This window comes from Primulina huaijiensis, unplaced genomic scaffold, assembly GCF_012295235.1.
Source record: "Primulina huaijiensis isolate GDHJ02 unplaced genomic scaffold, ASM1229523v2 scaffold23545_ERROPOS1600000+, whole genome shotgun sequence".
Lineage (NCBI taxonomy): Eukaryota > Viridiplantae > Streptophyta > Magnoliopsida > Lamiales > Gesneriaceae > Primulina > Primulina huaijiensis.
In genome coordinates this window covers 239,187-256,996 of record NW_027355809.1, presented here as the reverse complement: position 1 = coordinate 256,996, position 17,810 = coordinate 239,187, and the positions used below count along the sequence as shown (strand labels likewise).

At 34.3% G+C, this 17,810-nt stretch overlaps 4 protein-coding genes across 13 annotated transcripts; 1 reads left to right on the top strand and 3 right to left on the bottom strand.

Moving 5' to 3' along the window:
* Nucleotides 1-118: 118 nt before the first annotated feature.
* Nucleotides 119-950, top strand: LOC140967063 (NDR1/HIN1-like protein 1). Its single transcript, XM_073427420.1, has one exon. The coding sequence runs from the start codon at nt 152-154 to the stop codon at nt 890-892; it is 741 nt and encodes a 246-aa protein (XP_073283521.1). The 5' UTR covers nt 119-151; the 3' UTR covers nt 893-950.
* A 1,301-nt stretch (nt 951-2,251) lies between these two features.
* LOC140967061 (acyl-lipid (9-3)-desaturase-like) lies at nt 2,252-3,958 on the bottom strand. Its single transcript, XM_073427418.1, has one exon. It carries the CDS (start codon nt 3,766-3,768, stop codon nt 2,425-2,427), a length of 1,344 nt encoding a protein of 447 aa, XP_073283519.1. The 5' UTR covers nt 3,769-3,958; the 3' UTR covers nt 2,252-2,424.
* A 2,395-nt stretch (nt 3,959-6,353) lies between these two features.
* LOC140967038 (putative uncharacterized protein YDL057W) lies at nt 6,354-8,847 on the bottom strand. 4 transcript variants are annotated; one of them, XM_073427384.1, is made up of 7 exons: nt 8,698-8,847; nt 8,187-8,299; nt 7,990-8,091; nt 7,426-7,547; nt 6,924-7,088; nt 6,755-6,848; nt 6,354-6,607 (listed from the first exon to the last, which is right to left on the bottom strand). In XM_073427384.1, exons 2-7 carry the CDS (start codon nt 8,204-8,206, stop codon nt 6,367-6,369), a joined length of 744 nt encoding a protein of 247 aa, XP_073283485.1. In that variant the 5' UTR covers nt 8,207-8,299; nt 8,698-8,847; the 3' UTR covers nt 6,354-6,366. The 4 variants fall into 4 exon arrangements, 3 of the variants coding, with proteins under 3 accessions (XP_073283485.1, XP_073283484.1, XP_073283486.1); XM_073427383.1 differs by having other exon boundaries at nt 8,009-8,091; XR_012173488.1 differs by having other exon boundaries at nt 6,519-6,607; nt 6,755-6,856; nt 8,009-8,091.
* A 999-nt stretch (nt 8,848-9,846) lies between these two features.
* On the bottom strand, nt 9,847-15,098 carry LOC140967031 (ATP-dependent zinc metalloprotease FTSH 4, mitochondrial-like). 7 transcript variants are annotated; one of them, XM_073427364.1, is made up of 7 exons: nt 14,880-15,098; nt 14,166-14,250; nt 12,951-13,223; nt 12,524-12,769; nt 12,316-12,422; nt 11,232-11,708; nt 9,847-11,029 (listed from the first exon to the last, which is right to left on the bottom strand). In XM_073427364.1, exons 1-7 carry the CDS (start codon nt 14,904-14,906, stop codon nt 10,103-10,105), a joined length of 2,142 nt encoding a protein of 713 aa, XP_073283465.1. In that variant the 5' UTR covers nt 14,907-15,098; the 3' UTR covers nt 9,847-10,102. The 7 variants fall into 7 exon arrangements, with proteins under 7 accessions (XP_073283465.1, XP_073283463.1, XP_073283466.1 ...); XM_073427362.1 differs by having other exon boundaries at nt 12,316-12,440; nt 14,880-15,096; XM_073427365.1 differs by having other exon boundaries at nt 12,316-12,440; nt 12,951-13,199; nt 14,880-15,096.
* Nucleotides 15,099-17,810: the final 2,712 nt, after the last annotated feature.

Genomic DNA, 17,810 nt, shown 5'->3' with positions numbered 1-17,810 from the left:
AAAAAAAAATGAAATGATGGATAAATTGATTATATGTTAAGAAAATAATTTTTTTTAAAAATGAAAATGAAAAGCAAAATTTGTCATTCCTTTAAATATGAAATTATAATGCATTGCTTGCTCCCAGATTAATTCGTCCAGCCACTACAAAATGACCGACAAAGTTCACCCAGCTACCAGGCCAAATGCCGCCGCCGCGCCACCACCCCCAACTAATAAGCAGCTCCACAACCCAAAACGCCACTCCAACCGGCCTCCTCCCTCGTCAAAGCACCTCCGCAAGGACGTACGCCGCTACTTGTGCGTCGCTTGCTTCTGGTTCACCCTCCTCCTCCTGGCCATCATCATCCTTGCCGCCGCAGCCTTCTACGTACTCTACCAACCCCACTATCCTTTATTCTCCGTCACCTCCCTCAAAATCTCCTCCTTCAACCTCACCACCACTCCCTCCGCCTACCTCACCACGAAGCTCAACCTCACCCTGTCCGCCAAAAATCCCAATAAAAAGATCGCATTTCTCTACGGCCCCATGTCCGTCACAGCACAGTATGACTCAGTAAAATTATCAAACGGGTCTTTCGCAAAGTTCACCAATTCGCCCGACTCCACGTTCATAATTCACACCACAATGGGTATGAACTCTCAGGTTCTGGAAACAGAATCCGCCAACACATTGAGGTCGGATCTTAAGAAGAGAAACCGCGGGTTACCCATGAGCATTGTGGTGGATACGATGGTGGGGATAAAGATTGAGACGTCGAAGACGAAGAAGATCGGAATCAGAGTGAAGTGTGTAGGCATTCGGGGAGTGGTTCCCAAGGTAAATTCAACAGTTGCCAACGTCTCCAAAGCAAAGTGTATGGTTGGTCTTAGAATCAAGATCTTCGAATGACCTTTTTGACTAATATAATATAATATAATATAATATAATATACAGCCTCTTTCTTGTCGGGAAAATTTTTTTGTTGTATTAATAATCATGTTTATCACAATATAAAGTAAGATTTTTATGGACTCGTTGTGACTCGAAAATTAGATATATGTAGTCAAAAAATCAATGATTCTACCATTTTTAAATCAAGTGAGGGGAGGGGACCTTCCCACTCAATTTGTGTGTGAAATGTATGATTTGGTTTAATACAAGGATCTTAAATCGTTTTGCCTCCATATTGAGTTTTTTTTTTATAATTCTATTCACGGCATTTCCGGTTTTTTTTTCTTCCTCGTTAAACATATGCAGAATCTTGATTTAGTACGACTAATGTAAAGAAAGATGATTGCTGTCCAAGTAAATAATAACAACAACAACGAGAGAAAAAGCCAATACAAATTTTGAATATGTCTCAACGACAACGTCTATTATTATTAATGTCATATTTTTTTCCTCCGAGTTAAATTGGGCGACAAAGTGTTGGCTTCGCATTGAATTTTTTATTTTATTTTTCCGTTTGTCCGAATGTTAAAGTCATTGCCCACTCATATCACTATTTTTCCACGTTTAATTTAATAATATATATAAAAGAAAATTGAAAAGGTGATTTATTGGACCAAGACAACACCGGCCCATTATCCTGAAATATGTTTTGTTAGTTTCAATATCAGAATTAATTATTGACAATGATATTTATCGTTATTACTTGTTATGCATTCTGAATTAAAAGATTTGCAGAAGTGCGTGCAAGCCATATTGAAGGATATTCCACCATGACATATTCTTGTTTAAGTTTGCATGACATTCTGTGAAGGCTGAGATTTATTCTACTAATCCAATATATATATGTTAGAATCCAATTTCTGCTTGACGATAAATATCATCACAACGTCTCCTAATGTTTTACGTTGGATTTGGACCAAATTTCTCGGTGTGCTCACAGCTGTATTCATTATTAACAAAGCAGCGGGAAGCATGTTTAAAGAAAGATTTTTTTTGGATCTAAGTTTATCATGAACAGGCTGTATCGGATGGAATTTAGTTAATTCTGTCCACTGCCATTGTCGAAAGAAGTTTCCCATAAAAATGCAACCAAACTAAACTTGAACTTAACTACCAAATACTTGTTGGTGACTTACTGTGGGGCTGTAGTTGTTTGACAGAGAGCTTAAGCTTAGTAGCTAAATAAAATTTACTCAAACAACTATTCGTCTACTGCAAGAAAGAACTAATGAAGCCAGATTACATATGATATATGATGCAACATATGATAAATTGAGAAATGTGTTCTTCCATGCAATCAAGATCAGATAGCATAACTAATTATTGAAACAAACATTTCGAAGCTCTCAAAGTACTGAATAAAATGTTCAACATTGTTCGGCAAACAAGGATGATGCATCCTAGAAAATATGGAAACAGACTCATACTTAAAAATTGTTCAAGAAACAACGCAAGCCAATTGTGAGAAATGTGGATAGCATTCCTTGGATTCAACCGTGAGTGTTGACAGCTTCCCAGACTAGATTTTTTGGAACCGGTTTGGAGAAATCCCGAGCCTGCAGCGCAGCATTTCTAAGTGTTTGCACAGTCATAACATTTGCCTCCAAGAACGATGCACTGTTATAAGGAAATCCATGTTTCTTGCAGAGTTCCCTCACAAAGGGCGAAATTTTCCGGAGATGGCATCGAGGCAGTCTAGGAAACAAATGATGTTCAATTTGGAATTGCAATCCACCGTGGAACCAATCCATCCAAGAAGAGCACGATATATTGAGAGTTCCAGTCGTTTGCTTTTCGAACCAGTCTTTACCATTAGGCAATCCAAGATAAACATTAGATGAGAAATGGTTCAAACAGAACTGAATATGTTGAATAGACGTAACCGTGAAGCTCGCTAAGACAAACATCACCCTTTCTCCCCAACTGGGTAAACAAGAAACAAGTAAAGGGTACCAAATCCAGAACACCAGCAATCCTAATAGCTCCTGCCCTCTATTGGGCACTTTTCTCTTAGATAACAACAAGAAGAATGATTGTGCATACAAATTAATCCTAGCAAAACACATAACGGGATAAAATGTCCAATGCTGGTAACTAACCAAGAATCTTGACAAAGTGTCAAATTCCATTTTTCTCTCGTAAAAGCAAGAAGTGATTGAGTTATATAACCTGGAAGACACGGCGAAGAACGGCATGTGCTGAAGATCTGGATCGTGGTCGAGGCTGTTGCAAGCGATGTGGTGAGCGTTATGGTTCCATTTCCACCAAGCGATGCTGATTCCCGAGAGGCAATTCCCAGACAGAACCTGGGCAACTCTGTTGAGTTTTCGAGTCATCATCACTTGATAATGACCAGAATCATGCCCAATCCAACCACTCTGAATCCAAAGGCATCCCACCAAACCACCACAGAGCAAATGCAACAGCACGCCCTCAGAGAAAATCACTCCATAAACACTGACAGAAAAGAGCAAGGCCATAAAACACATTGAAATCAAAACCCCGTGGCCTTTCTTCTCGAAAAGTCCCAGTTTAGAGAAATCATACACTAGTTTTCTGTAATCCTTGGACACCTCGGACACAGAATAGTCTTCCAGATAAAACCCGTTAAAGAATTTGTCAAGATACTGCGAGGCTGTGCCTGGATGATAAGCAACAAATGCATCGGTTGCATCTAGGCCCGCAAGATTCAAGAGCGGTACCTCGCCACCAGGATGGTCTTTCGCCCATTCTGAGACATCGTACACTTTCCCTTGAATTGAGATCCAAAGATCCCCTCTTTTGTCGTGGGTTTTGAGCTCATCTGATGTAATGTACCTCTTCTGGACACCCATTTTCCACTCAAAATGCAAGAAAGAGAGATGGAGGAGAGAGTGAGGGATCTGAGCGAAGAAACCCTTTCCTTACCCTTGTCCCTATTCTCTGGTGGAGGAAAAAATTTCTCTTTTTTATGCCATCGAAGTGGACAGAGATTCCAAAATGTGTGTGTTTCTGTGTGCGTGAAATGTAGAGGTTAAGGAAGAGCGGCGGAACTGGTTATTTTGTTTACTCGTGAACAGCGAGGCTCTCGCGTTCGTGACACGACACGGATAATACTATTTTTATAGGATATCGTTCACTCACACAAATCAAACAAAAACAAAGATATCAAGTTTTTCACAAAATAATTTTTAAGATTTGGCTAATAAGATGTGTTAATATGAATGTCATGTGACTCCCACCAGATAACAATAACAAAAAAAATAAATAAATTATATATATATTTTTTTAAACGAAAACATTGCTTGTGGTTGGATGATGGAAGGCGAGAATGGGTATGGTAACTCAACAGACTGCCAGTGTTTTACTCACTGTCTCTGTTCAAATGATTATTATTATTATTATTATTATTATTATTATTATTTTCCTTGTTTTTATGTTTAAATGTACGATTCCAATTTGAACGATAATTTTAGGTACTATATATTGACCAATTTGATTACAAAATCGAATCAGATGTAATTTTTTTTACCACTTGATCCTTCTTCATTCACTTAACTTATAAAATAATAAAGAAGATAATAAATGATATATGTAAAATTTCGAAATTCACTACTCATACATATAAAATCAAATCAACTTTTTATTATTAATTTATAAATATCTATTTTTTTTATATCAATATCTTTATCTGAAATCAAATTAATTTGATAAATTAATATATACCTATATCTATATTTAAAGCATAAAATACAACATGAATAATACTATTTGTTCAATGGTGAAAATATACTAATCTATGTACAATTAGTGGAAAAAAATGTCGCCGCTATTGGTTATTATAAGTTTTCAGAACTTTTACGGATACATAACATATTTTCTATTTGTATTCATTATCTTTAACATCTATTTATGTTACTAGATCCAATGTATATCTGCGTACCAAATTTTTTGGTCCATATATAGTTTTACACAATGGATTTGTATAAATGATAATTTGATAATAATATTATCTCGATTATTTGGTCACTGAAAATGATATTCAAATATTAAGATATAAATTATGAAATAAAACAGCTTCAATTCAATAAGTTTGGATAGTGGAGTTTTCATTTTGAAACATGTTTTGCAATGACATATAAATCAGATATTGAACGAGATTATTATGACTTTTATTTGATGGAGACAACCATAATATATATTGTGCAAATATTAAATTTTTATTCAATTTTGAGGAAAAAAACGTGTGTTAACAGAACAAATGACACATATTTTAAAAGATTTCAAATGAAGAAAATTTGAAAACGAGTTGTACTCATTGAATAAACATCAATTACAATTGTTCAATATTTATTCATTGAGAGTAGTAAGGTAAAACTGATCATGGTTCTCAAATAACCATGGAACCAAAATCAAAACTAACAAAATCTAAAATAATATACAATCAGAAAAAAAAATTTTAATCGTGAATTGACAAATTTTGTCTTTATTTTTGTATATATTTCAAAAGAACTCTAAAAATNATTTAACTTGCATCATGAATCACATTATAATTTTGAAAATTAAAAATTAAACTTATGGTAATTTAATTACAAATTTATTAAAATTTTATTAATATTATTTAAAATAAAAATAATGCTCCATTAAATATTTAATGTAAACTCATCTATTAGATGTAGTTTACGGAATAAATAAAATCAAATTATATATTATATTAAAAATAAATGTGTTTAGCGATAAAGTTTTCACTATGAATTGTCAACTTTGTCTTTCATTGTATATATCTCACAAAACCTTGAGAATTGATCTAGATGTTTCTTTAAAAAAAAATAAATTGCTAAGATATGAAAAAAATTGAAAATACCTTATGTTTTGTTGAAGATAATCGAAGATATCTGAAAATACTTATTAAAATAATGATATATATATTTGAATGTTTATATAGAAATTTTATATTTTGAAAATATGGAATATTTTGAATAAGTTTATATATGTAAACATTTATTAAGAAGAAAATAATAGATAAAAAATAAAATCATCAAGTTATTAGGATAAACAAAAGAGAATTAAAATAAGTACATGTTTAAAACATATATAAGTATGATATAATAAAATTTAATGAATTAATGTACATGTACAAATATATTTATCATATTGAAACAAAATAAATAAAAAAAACATGACATTAATTCACTTGGATAATTAATTTTACCAAAACAATGTATTTTTTTAGTATATACAAAAATATATAAGCTTTTTTCTTTTATTGATTCATCATGTTGAATACATATATAAATATTTCATAATTTTCTTAACCTTTTCTCATCACGTAAATCTCTCAATTAAGGAAATATTTGCAATATTTAGATCCACATAAAAAAATACGAAGAACCATTATATTTCTTAAACAATATAACAGTGTTTCAATGTGCAATATATAATAGACGAAGAAACTAGAGACGAGAATCCGAAGCTTCACTACTTCCGCGGCAAGAGGATGTGGGGTTTGGCTTAGGCATGGATTTCTTTTTCACGAAGCCTACAACAATTGATGCTAACTCCGTCTGATGTTTTGAGTACTCGTGATCTGCTCCTTCAACTATATGTAGAGTATGGTTCTTTATTTTGGTTGATAATTCAATAGCATCTTCCATCGGTACAATTTCATCTTCCGTCCCATGCACTGTCAACACCCTGCATTCAATTCAGAATATAAATGCAGAATATAAATGCAGCATAGCTAGTCAATCCAAGCTAAGATCGATATATGAATGAAACAATGTTCATCTTATTGTAAGATCAAATATGTCATCAAGTACAAGTAACGCGATAATTTCCAACCTGCAGCTCAGTGGAATGGTTCGGCATGCAGCAACTATATCTGTCTTTAATCGGTCCATCAGACTTCCCTCACTCACACGATATACAATCTCTCCTAAAGAACTTATGAAAATAAAAAAGTCAAAAACAAGCCATCATGTGAAACGGAAACAGCACATAATATACATACCTTTTCGGTTGACAACATCAATAAATCCATGTAACTTAATCTTTTCTTTGAAGTCTTTACCGAGGCGACCTTCAATTCCTCTCCTTAAATTAAAGCGGCCAGCAATATTTACTACTGTTTCTACGTCGTTATACCTCGAAGCATATAGAAGCACAGCATTCCCTCCTGTAAGATTCCCATCCAATACCAAAGAAGTTGATTAATATTTAATGATCACCAAATGTAAGCAGCAAAAAATTTAGTCCAAAGTAAGATACTGGGTGGTCAAGACATATGTGGTAACATGTGCTTGACAGCTAGTTTGCCCAAATGCAACTAAAATATTTTAAGCCATAGAGCCATCCGAATGCATCGTAGGCGAATGCACAAGGCAGTCGGGGCAATTGTTACTACTTAACACAAATCATGCATCTTTTTATGCAGTTCCACCAAAAAAATCTTCGGAAAGCATAAAACATCGCCTCAAGCAACCTTACCAGTTAGTTAGTAGGAGGCAACTTACCTTTACTATGTCCAACAACTGCCACGACAAAACGTTTCGCTGCACGAAAATGCTTAACCACATCACGTAGATCTTCAGCTTCTCGGTTGTAATTTCCATACTGAAATGAACCTTCACTCTCCCTGAATGCCGACAAGATTTTGAATTTTTTTTAACATTAATATAACATGATTTGAAGCTTAGAGCATCAAACTCCCATTACAAAATAATTTGGGATAATATGGTAGAAAATACTTCCAATCCATATAGAATTAATTTATTTTTATTTCTAAGAACAGCTTTTATGGATAGACAATTGGGCCAGGAAAAGGTAAGTAAGTACAGATAATGTCTGAAGCACAGTCATGTATCATGTCTGTTAACCATATAAGTTGTTCTAGAAAGTATCAAAGTACTTATACTTCACTTTCAGTTAGATGCTTCATTAAAAAAATAACTCAACTAAAATGTCAACAACTGAAAACTCAAATCAGCTTCATTCAAATAAACTAAAGCGTCACAAACAATTACGAAGAGATGCATCATAGATTAACAAAACCGTTCATGCCTTCCTGCTTGGATTACCTGATCAGCGAACACTTACCCATTGCCGGTAAAGTCAAAGCGAAAAGCGCTGATCCCCTCTCTTTCAAAAGCAAAAGCAAGGTTCGCCATTGGGATGCGATCCTAGTAAAAATCCAAAAATCAAATAAATTAAACAGGAACAAATTTTTGTAAAAAGTGAAGCCTTGATATGGTGCAATTTGACAAGATTCACAGACCTTAGAGGATCGAAATCCATGGCATATAATTACAAGTTCCTCGGACCTAGTTTCATGTAATATCCCCATCAGATTCTCTCCATGACTGTTGTGTATAATCACTCTCTTCAGCTCTATAACCGGTGAAAAAAGAAATAGAAATTAGTCAACTAACTAAATCCCATAAAATTATCCATGATCACAGGACCCATACATGAAAAAAGAATTCTGGTTTTTTTCTTCAGTAAATAAATTCAAAATACTCAGAAAATCATAGGAGAAAAGGTACGAAACAAGATAAAATCCGTGAGCTTCAAATCAAACCCACATCAATTTCCAAATAAATTCGAGAAACAGATCATCCAAAAAAAACCCCAATAAAATGAAGAGCGTGCGATTTTCGCTTTTTCCCATTCACTTCACTCACCATTGCTGGGAAGTGAAGTACAATGATATGTCTTCATGCTGCATAAACAAAATTTGCAAAGAAAATACTGTTAGCAGCAGTATTTAGTGTTAGATGGAGACGCACCCGTTAATTCATTTTGTATTTTTGCTGGCTCGTGGCGCGCCTTCATCATTTCCAGGATTTGTTCGGTGGTGGCAGTTGAATGTAAGTATCAGACCTCGGAGGGTTTTGTTCGCGCAAGTGTGCCCATTGCAGTAACTTACTTTAGTCATTGACACGTTACATTGTGTTTTTATTGTTTTGTTTTTTGAGTGAACGAATAAATAATGACTAGTCATTCAATATGAATGAAGAAACATTATTCATCAACTTAACACAAAATTGCACTGGAGAAGCCTCTTTTCACTATATCAATATCAGAATCCCGATTTCTATTTAGTCCCAAAATCTCAACTTTTCTTTGGCTACATAATTTTTTTTTTTTTTTTAATTTTTGTGTTGCAACAAATTTTTTTGTTCCATGTATTTATATAATTGTAGTGATTATTCAACATATCAATTTTATTTAATTTTAATTTGAATACTGATAATATAAATAAGCATAATTGACTTATCCGACCGAACCCCCTACGTTGATACTGAAACCAACAAGATGATATTTTTTGTCACCGCATCGTCCGCCACCATTATTGGATACTTCAAAAGGTAGAACGAATTAGTCTATATTGTACCAAGATCATAAAATGTGAAATACTTCAGATGTTATATATAATAATCTGACAGAAAAAAAAAATACAAAATTAAGAACTTTTCCGACATCAGAATCCGTTTTCCTTTTCCTAAGCTTTCGATCACTCACACGTTTTTTTTATTTTTCTTCAAAATAAGATTAGTTAGTTATCCCACTTATTTTCTTCTAAAAAGTATTTTTCACGGAGCTGCTACAATCTAATCAGTTTTGATGGAAGAAATAACTGTTCGGATTATAATTTGGGAAAATGTTCAAAAGTTAAGGTAATTTTCTCTAAAAAGCTTTCCCCTTGTTTTATTTAAAGAAACACTTCTAAAAATCCTACTTAATAAATAATTTGTGAACCAGCCTATTTTGTATTCATATTCGGGGCAAATCGTCTCTGTAGACTGTTGTCAATGAACTGGTCCAAAATATAATTGGTAAATCAGTAATTTTTTCTTAAAAAAAAAAAAGTTTTATGCAATTCTAATTTTAAAAGAGTGTAAAAAGTTGATTGCAAGGTTAACAAAAGAGGATAACACTTGACAAAGCGTATTCACTGCCATTTGCCACGAATTTCTCCTTCATTTAAAGGCTACATATAAGTGGCCGCATTGGCAGTAATACGAACTGCAATTATTGTTCACAGGACAAATAAATTTCATGCAAATAACCAAGCATATGCACATTATAACTGATATACCAGTAAGCACTTTTTGTTGAATCGAGTTCGGCCAGAATCTTCCAAGTACAAGCTCTTCTTTCCAGGACTGCTACTCTTGAAGCACGTGCATGCTAAGATCCTACAGGGGCAATCCCTTTTGCTTTGGCTGCAGCAGTTGCAGTTGCAGCCGCGGCGGCAGCGGCCGCAGCAGCAGCAGCAGCTGCATTTGGTGTCGTTGGGGGAGCTGTGGACTGTGAATTACTACCGTTCTGTGTTGCAATGATCTGCTTCTGTTGAGTTTGTTGAGAGTTCACTTGGTTGATTAAAGTCTTGATTTGACTTCCTGTAAGAGTCTCATGCTGGAGCAATGCGTTGGCGAGAGCATGAAGCTCATTGTTATGCGTGGATAGAATCGTTTTAGCATTGTTGTATGCTCTCTCCAAAAATTCCTTGACTTCCTGCTCAATTAGGAGCCGAGTCTCCGTGCTCATGCTCTTACCATTATCATCATAGTTGTGAGTAACGACACCCACCTGTTTGCTCATGCCGTACTTGGTAACCATTGCTCGAGCAAGGTTTGTTGCCTGCAGAAGATCACTGGACGCACCTGAAGTCACTTCGCTTTCCCCAAAAATGAGCTCTTCAGCTACTCTGCCACCCATTGCAACATCAAGACGAGCGAGCATTTGTTTACGAGATATGCTCGTTTCGTCCTTCTCTGGCAACTGGGAAACCATACCTAGAGCCATACCTCGCGGAACAATAGTTGCTTTGTGTACTGGTAACGCACCGTCCGTATGAATGGCTACAAGGGCGTGTCCTCCCTCGTGGTATGCCGTTAGTTTCCGCGATTCTTCAGAAATAACGGCTGATTTCCGTTCGCTGCCCATCATAATTTTGTCCTTCGCATGCTCTAGATCAAACATGGTCACTGCTTTGGCACCATCCATTGCAGCTTTTAGAGCAGCAACATTGACTAAGTTTGCAAGATCAGCACCTGAGAATCCCGGCGTTCCTCTTGCAATTATCATCAGATCAACATCATCAGCCTTGAGTACCTACAAGACAGTGTGAAAACTGAAGCATTGAATTTCCGATATTTAAAATCAAACGGAGGTTATCAACAACACATTAACTTCATAATTAAGTTGCCAATAAGTGAGACCACACAGAGCTAAAAAAAAGGTCTCGGTCAAAGCCATGCATAGTAAAAACTCCAATGGTACTCAAGACACAACAATCTCCATGGGAAGCAATTACCTTCGACATGTGAGATTCTAAGATCTGCCTCCGGCCCTCAACATCAGGATTAGGGACAACGATATGGCGATCAAACCGCCCAGGTCTCACCAGTGCCTTATCTAATGACTCTGGAAAATTAGTAGCAGCAATCACGATGATCCCCTCATTCTGTTTGAATCCATCCAGTTCAACAAGCAACTGATTTAAAGTCATTTTCATGTATTGCTGATCCTTTGGATTTCGGCTTCCTCCTATAGCATCAATCTCGTCGATGAAAATGATGCAAGGTGACCTCTTTTTTGCAGCAGCAAAGAGATCTCTCACCCTCCGAGCTCCAACACCAACAAACATTTCTTCAAATTCACTCCCACTGCAAGAGAAAAATGGTACACCAGCTTCTCCAGCTATAGCTCTTGCCAACATCGTCTTTCCAGTGCCAGGTGGGCCAACCAGTAGAACACCTTTTGGAAGCTTTCCACCCAAACGGGTGAAACGCTGCAATGACAAGCTAGCTAAAGTGAATATATATATTTCTATTCCTTTCGCAAACCCGTATACAGGAGTTTGTTAAGAAATCCAAGAAAGGAAGGACGCGATTGGATGAAGGTGCAGGGTGTGGCACAACTTGTTTATTTTCAAGTGCTTTTATTCCATGAAAAATAGTCCGAACAACACTCATTCCAGCGCTAAATCCGCCCTCGACCAAACCCTCCCCAACTGCTTTCTCCCATTGAAGAGTTGAAAAGATTTGTGCAATGGAGAAAGAAAGCAAATGCAGGTAAAACCATAACACAGAAGCAGTGTAAAACTAAAACCATTTTATAGAATCATGGTAGCAGTGGAGAAAGAAAGCCAATGCGAGTAACATCTTAACATGGAAGCAGTGTAAAACTAAAGCCATTTCAGAGAATCATCTAAATATAGCCATATACAAAACTTATTTGGAGTAAACACACAACTGCTAAAGTCAAATCTCTTGACATCATGTTACATGCAATTGCCCAAACAAACATTTAAATGGCATAGTGTTCAAAAGTACTTCATTCTTTTTTGGGGTGTGTATTTGAGGGTTTACAAAACAATAGACCCATAAAGTCAATACCTTGGGATCGCGAAGATAGTGAACAATTTCTTCCAGTTCAGCTTTTGCCTCGTCAACTCCCTTCACATCACTAAACTTTGTATTAGATTCCATACTAGGCTGCACTTCTTCATGTAAACCAAGCCCTGTAAGGAAAATGAGTAGCATATTATTTATCATTTAATTAGAGACAAAACTGAATCACAGGCCAAGAAATCTGTTGCATAACCTTTGCCGATTCCTCTATCCTCAATTAGAGCCCCAATACCAGATATTAAAAGGAACGACAAACCCAAAGCACGAACAGTCCGCCACAACTGCTCTTTGAAGTGCCCTCCTTCCGCAGTCACCATATGTATAGGTGCATTTGCGGTACCCAGAGTTCCATCTTTGGAAGATTTTCCCACATTTCTAAAAGCTGAAAGTGCTCCAACACTTTCTTCCTCTACTTGCAAGCTAGTAGCACCCGAGATCCCTACATAAAAAGCCCAGTCAAAATAAAAGTTCTCAAGAAACAAACAAAATCCGTAATCACAGAAGAGGAGTTACAAAACAATGGGAAGTAGTTCATTCGATATAGCTATACCGAGGTAGGAATATATTCATCAAAAGTAGCAAGTCTTACGATTGGAAACATTTTTCTCATTGATTCTCACCTCGGTGCAAAGTTTTGAGAAGCTCACTTTCATCAAGCCTATCAACCTTCACCAAAGCCTTGACGTATTCAGCAAGAGCTGCTGGGTTAGAGTGTAGTGAAGGTTCACTCTCAAACATCCTTATGACTGACTCCGGATCATTTCGACGATATAGCTCCTTAAGATATGCAGCGTCACTTGATCCATCTGTTTCACGCAATCTACGAGCTAGACTGCTAAAGTAATTGGGCCTTCCAATCGAACCTGCTCCTGGGGTAGTAGAAAGTTTGTGCACTACATGAGAAAACTAAGGAGTGACAAGCATGAATGCATACATTAGGTAGGAACCGACTGTAATCAAGGGAGTAACATGACATTACTGAATATTCTATGATAAATCAATCACGTTAGTCATGAAGTTAATATGACAACAAAATAAGGATGCAGTAGATTAAATTAATTTCAAAGTGCATTTGGAACAAAAGAGGATAAAGAGGCACTACTAGAACTCAAAACACGTAAAGGACATGGATAGGCACTGTCTTTAATAACCTACAGACCTTTTCTCCTTCTATACTCCATAGACCAAATGGTTTTTATAAGTTTTGAGTCAATCTCAAAAGGGACATCTCCCTGGCCCAGCATTGTCATGTTCCTACCAATCCCAAGTGTTTTCATGACGTGCATGATCTCGTTCAGAACGAGGAGACTATATTGATAAAAAAGACTTTATCATTGCACAATTAATAAGTAAAAGTATCAAGAGTGTAAACAGAGCTTGTCGGAAAACCTGAAGGCTTTGATGGGGTACAAGGATGTGCAATTTGACACATGATGCAAGCTATGACTAAAAAGTTGGTTGCCTCATTCTAGGCCAATTAATATTTACATATTCAACTCTTATGCTAATACAACCAAGTTCATGTTACCCACACATGTGGTGAGATATAATCATCATATTACACATTCACAATCCATTAGCATTGCTAAGTATTACTATAATGCAACAGAAAATCACATGAAACAAATACTAGAAAACAAACTTTAAGGAGTACACAATTATCAGAATCCAGTTAAATTGAATCGATCAACCTAAAATGCTGCACTTCGTGTGCTACCATTCGACAAAGTCGTGAAGAAGAAAGCATCACAATCAATTTAAGCGAAAATAGTGAATATTAACACATTTGCAAGGAGCTGAACATAAGTTCTTAGCTGGGGAAAAAAGTTATTTACCACCTCCTCTAGTGTATGGTGGAGTTCTGTAACTTCGAGCAGCTAAATTGCTAAACTGCCTCAATTGACATTGTTGCCTTTTTACCTACAACAGCAATGCACAGGGAATCACCAAACAAGAACAACAAGTTAAAGCATTCTGAATCTCAAACATCCGAAAGATACACGTGATTAAGCGGTCATTTCAATTGATAGACTATTCAGGTAACAAGTTGAATATTAAATAAGCTGCCACACTAAGAACCACTTGAAACCAGATAACAACATACTGATAATAAAAAGGAGAAGAAAAAAGAAGCTAAAGGGGAAGACAAAATCTCAGACTTTAAATCTTTATTTACATTGCCTGGATGATACTGATTAAATCAATTAAAAAGTCCGATTTATTCATCCTCCAAACAGCTGTCTTTCAAAATAGCCAGACTACTTTCCCCACACACACACACACACACACACACACAAACTCACGAATCTAAAGCAATCGACTCAGCTAAATCTACAGATCTTGCACCAAATTAAAACAGAACCACAAAAAAAATCACAACTTGTCACGGGAAACGCATAAGAAAAGTTCCAAGACTAGGGCTTTTGCACCCGTACGCACTTCTCAACAACAACGATAAACAGTAGGGCTAAATCGTGCAAAATTAAATTAATTTCATATGAATAAATATTAGACATGGGATTTAAGTGAGTAAAACTTCGCCAACTGACCTGATAGAGAAGACGTCGCAACACCATCTTTATTTCCAAAAATGATGATATTTCTATCTTTCCGTCTGTACCTTGTGAAGCAGTTTCAAAACTATAACTTTTGAGTGATCAATTGGAAACTGTTGAGGTCGGAGGTGATCGGAACCGGTAGGGGATATGGGTAGAAGAGAAATGGAAAAAATGGATATTTTTACTACTTAATTAATAATTGTTGTCTAAATCTTGAAACACGGATTTGAAAGTCCGACCCGAGAATATGGTAATATAAACCTAATAGAGAAGAATGTACGCATGTTCAAACTAGGTTAAAGCTTTTTTTTAAAAAAAAAAAAAAACACTCGACCAATCTATATCTATATGATAATTAACTCGTCAAAAAAAAAATATATCTATATGATATTTAACATTCAATTTTCATAACTCAATTATTTAGATATATGAATTGTAATAAAACTAATGTTAGGGAAAAATAGATCAAATATTGATGATAACTCACTTAAGAAAAAAATTAACATTTGTAAAATCCATAATTAGTAGTAAAAATATGAAAAAGAAAATTTATCGCAAAAATTTCGACGAGACATACTCGCATGTCAATTTTGTGAGAGGTATTTTCACTCGAAATCAATTCATAAAAATATGTTAAAAATATTATTTTTTATTTTAAATAAAAATCGTGTTGTCCACTCTTACGAAAATAAATCCACGACTTTGTGCCAAAATTTCATAATAATATCAATTCCTTGTGAAATAATTATATAAATTTAAAACGTATCCAAATGACATGTTTGAATTGTTCATTTATGCTCATTCATAAAACTAGGTATGGGCACCTCAATTCTTGAGGTGTCCTACCCAGGTTTGTAGTCCAACATATGACATATATATTTGTACGTCTCTAGAATAACGTGTTCATATTTGTGTAGTTTTATTTAATAATTTAATTTTAAAAGCTATAAGTGTTATGAATACAATAATTTTTATTTTCTTTCATATCCATAGTCATACGATTACTATTTCAAGTTGGCATTGTGCTTAACAAAATAAAAAATATGAAAAAACAAAGAATTTATAAAAGTGAAAATAATTAAGAAAAAAATTGAGTTGGTGTTCAGATGAGATAAGTTTAATAACATGTCTCAAATTGGACATAATTGGAGTAAAATATCCTTATTAGTTCTTCAACTTTTTCCTAAATCCACAATCTATACATGTACAATAAGGATTGTTTTCTATTGAATTTGGTTGATATATTGAACATGTAGTTAGCAAAGGATGTATACTGATAAATTATAACATAGCAAGTATGTTAAGCTCCGGGTAATTAAGCATATAAGTATATATAAGGTAAGATAGAGGGTGTCAAGTGAATTTTCATATATTATTTGAAATATGTTGAGTCATATGTAATTTATAATAAATGTCGTGGTTGTTGCTAATCATCATTTGTTTATGTCACGTCACGTGTCAATGAAATGAACATTGTTATAACAATATAGCAGTTTTGAAAATGTATGTATATTTCTGTAATGAAAAGAGTTCATACTCTTAGCTAATTTTAAAAGTAACAATACATGTGTGGTTAATAAGAAAGGGTTGGCTATCAGCTTGTGAAATTCGGAAGAAGCTACAAATAATAGAATAATATAAACTTTTTATATAAAAAATGCAACAGTAAATAATTATGAGTAAAGGGAAGGAAGATATTATTGTCATGTACTTTAGGAAAACAAAGTGTTTTAGAGGGAAACAAATGTGTCAATGAGGTTTTATCATCTGGTTGAACAATTTCATGTTTATTTATATATAGAGATACATATGGCCTATAATTTAAGGAATATTAATTGAATATTTTTATGTTATAAGAAGCATTAATTAGACCGAATGAAAAATTTGGTAAATTTTATATATAATCAGTAATAATATATAATTATCTAAGGTAGATTTTTGAGCTAATAATTTTAATATGATATTACATATATGGAAATGTATAGATTTATTTAGTTTGTTTACTTTGCAGATTTGAAGTTGGGAAAGTTTAATATCTACTTACACACATATATATATAATGTAAATTCCTTTGTATCCAAGGGAAAAAACCGCATTACGCGATCGATCTCTTAACTTTTCTTTCTTTTATAAATTTCACAGAAACGATAATCTTGCAATTTTTTTCTACAAAAATTTAAGATAATATTATAAATTTTTACACCTCAACCTAACGTGGCTCGCTATATATCATCACAATTCAAAAGAGTTAATTATTAAATCTCAAATCTGTCTGGGTTAGTAAATTGTAATAGTCACTCCACCAAAATATTAATGTCTGCTTTGCTAACATAAATTTCAACGCGTATTACAATCAAGTCTAGTCTTCTCATTACGTGGAAAATTACATTTTCAATATCATAATTTATACATTTTTTATTTTTTGTTTTATTTTTTATTTCGTTATCGATTAATTTACGATTTTAGTCTTTAACTTAAATATTTTTTAAATTTAATAACTTTTTACTGAAATGCTATCGTAACACCGGAAAATACCTGCTAATGACAAAATATATAAAATATAACAAGTGTAAATATTCATTGTATCTATTTGATTATTTGTCATTTGAGTAGAAGCTCGGATTTAGGATATTTTCAGTATCATATATTTTTTTGTCGAAAGAGTTTTTATATACTCATCGTCTTATCTTATTTAATATTTGGTAATAGATACATATGTATATTTTGTTTTGTTCACTTTAATAAATAGTTATCAATATTATATACATTCGTCAAGGTCATAAAATAATTGGATAACTGGCATTTAGCTTGGTTTTTGGCATTTCACGGCGGATGCTTTTGAAAATAAGAAAATTGAATTTTTTATATTAAAAAAATTATATATTGCTATGTTTCTACTCAACGGAAACAAGAGAAAAAACC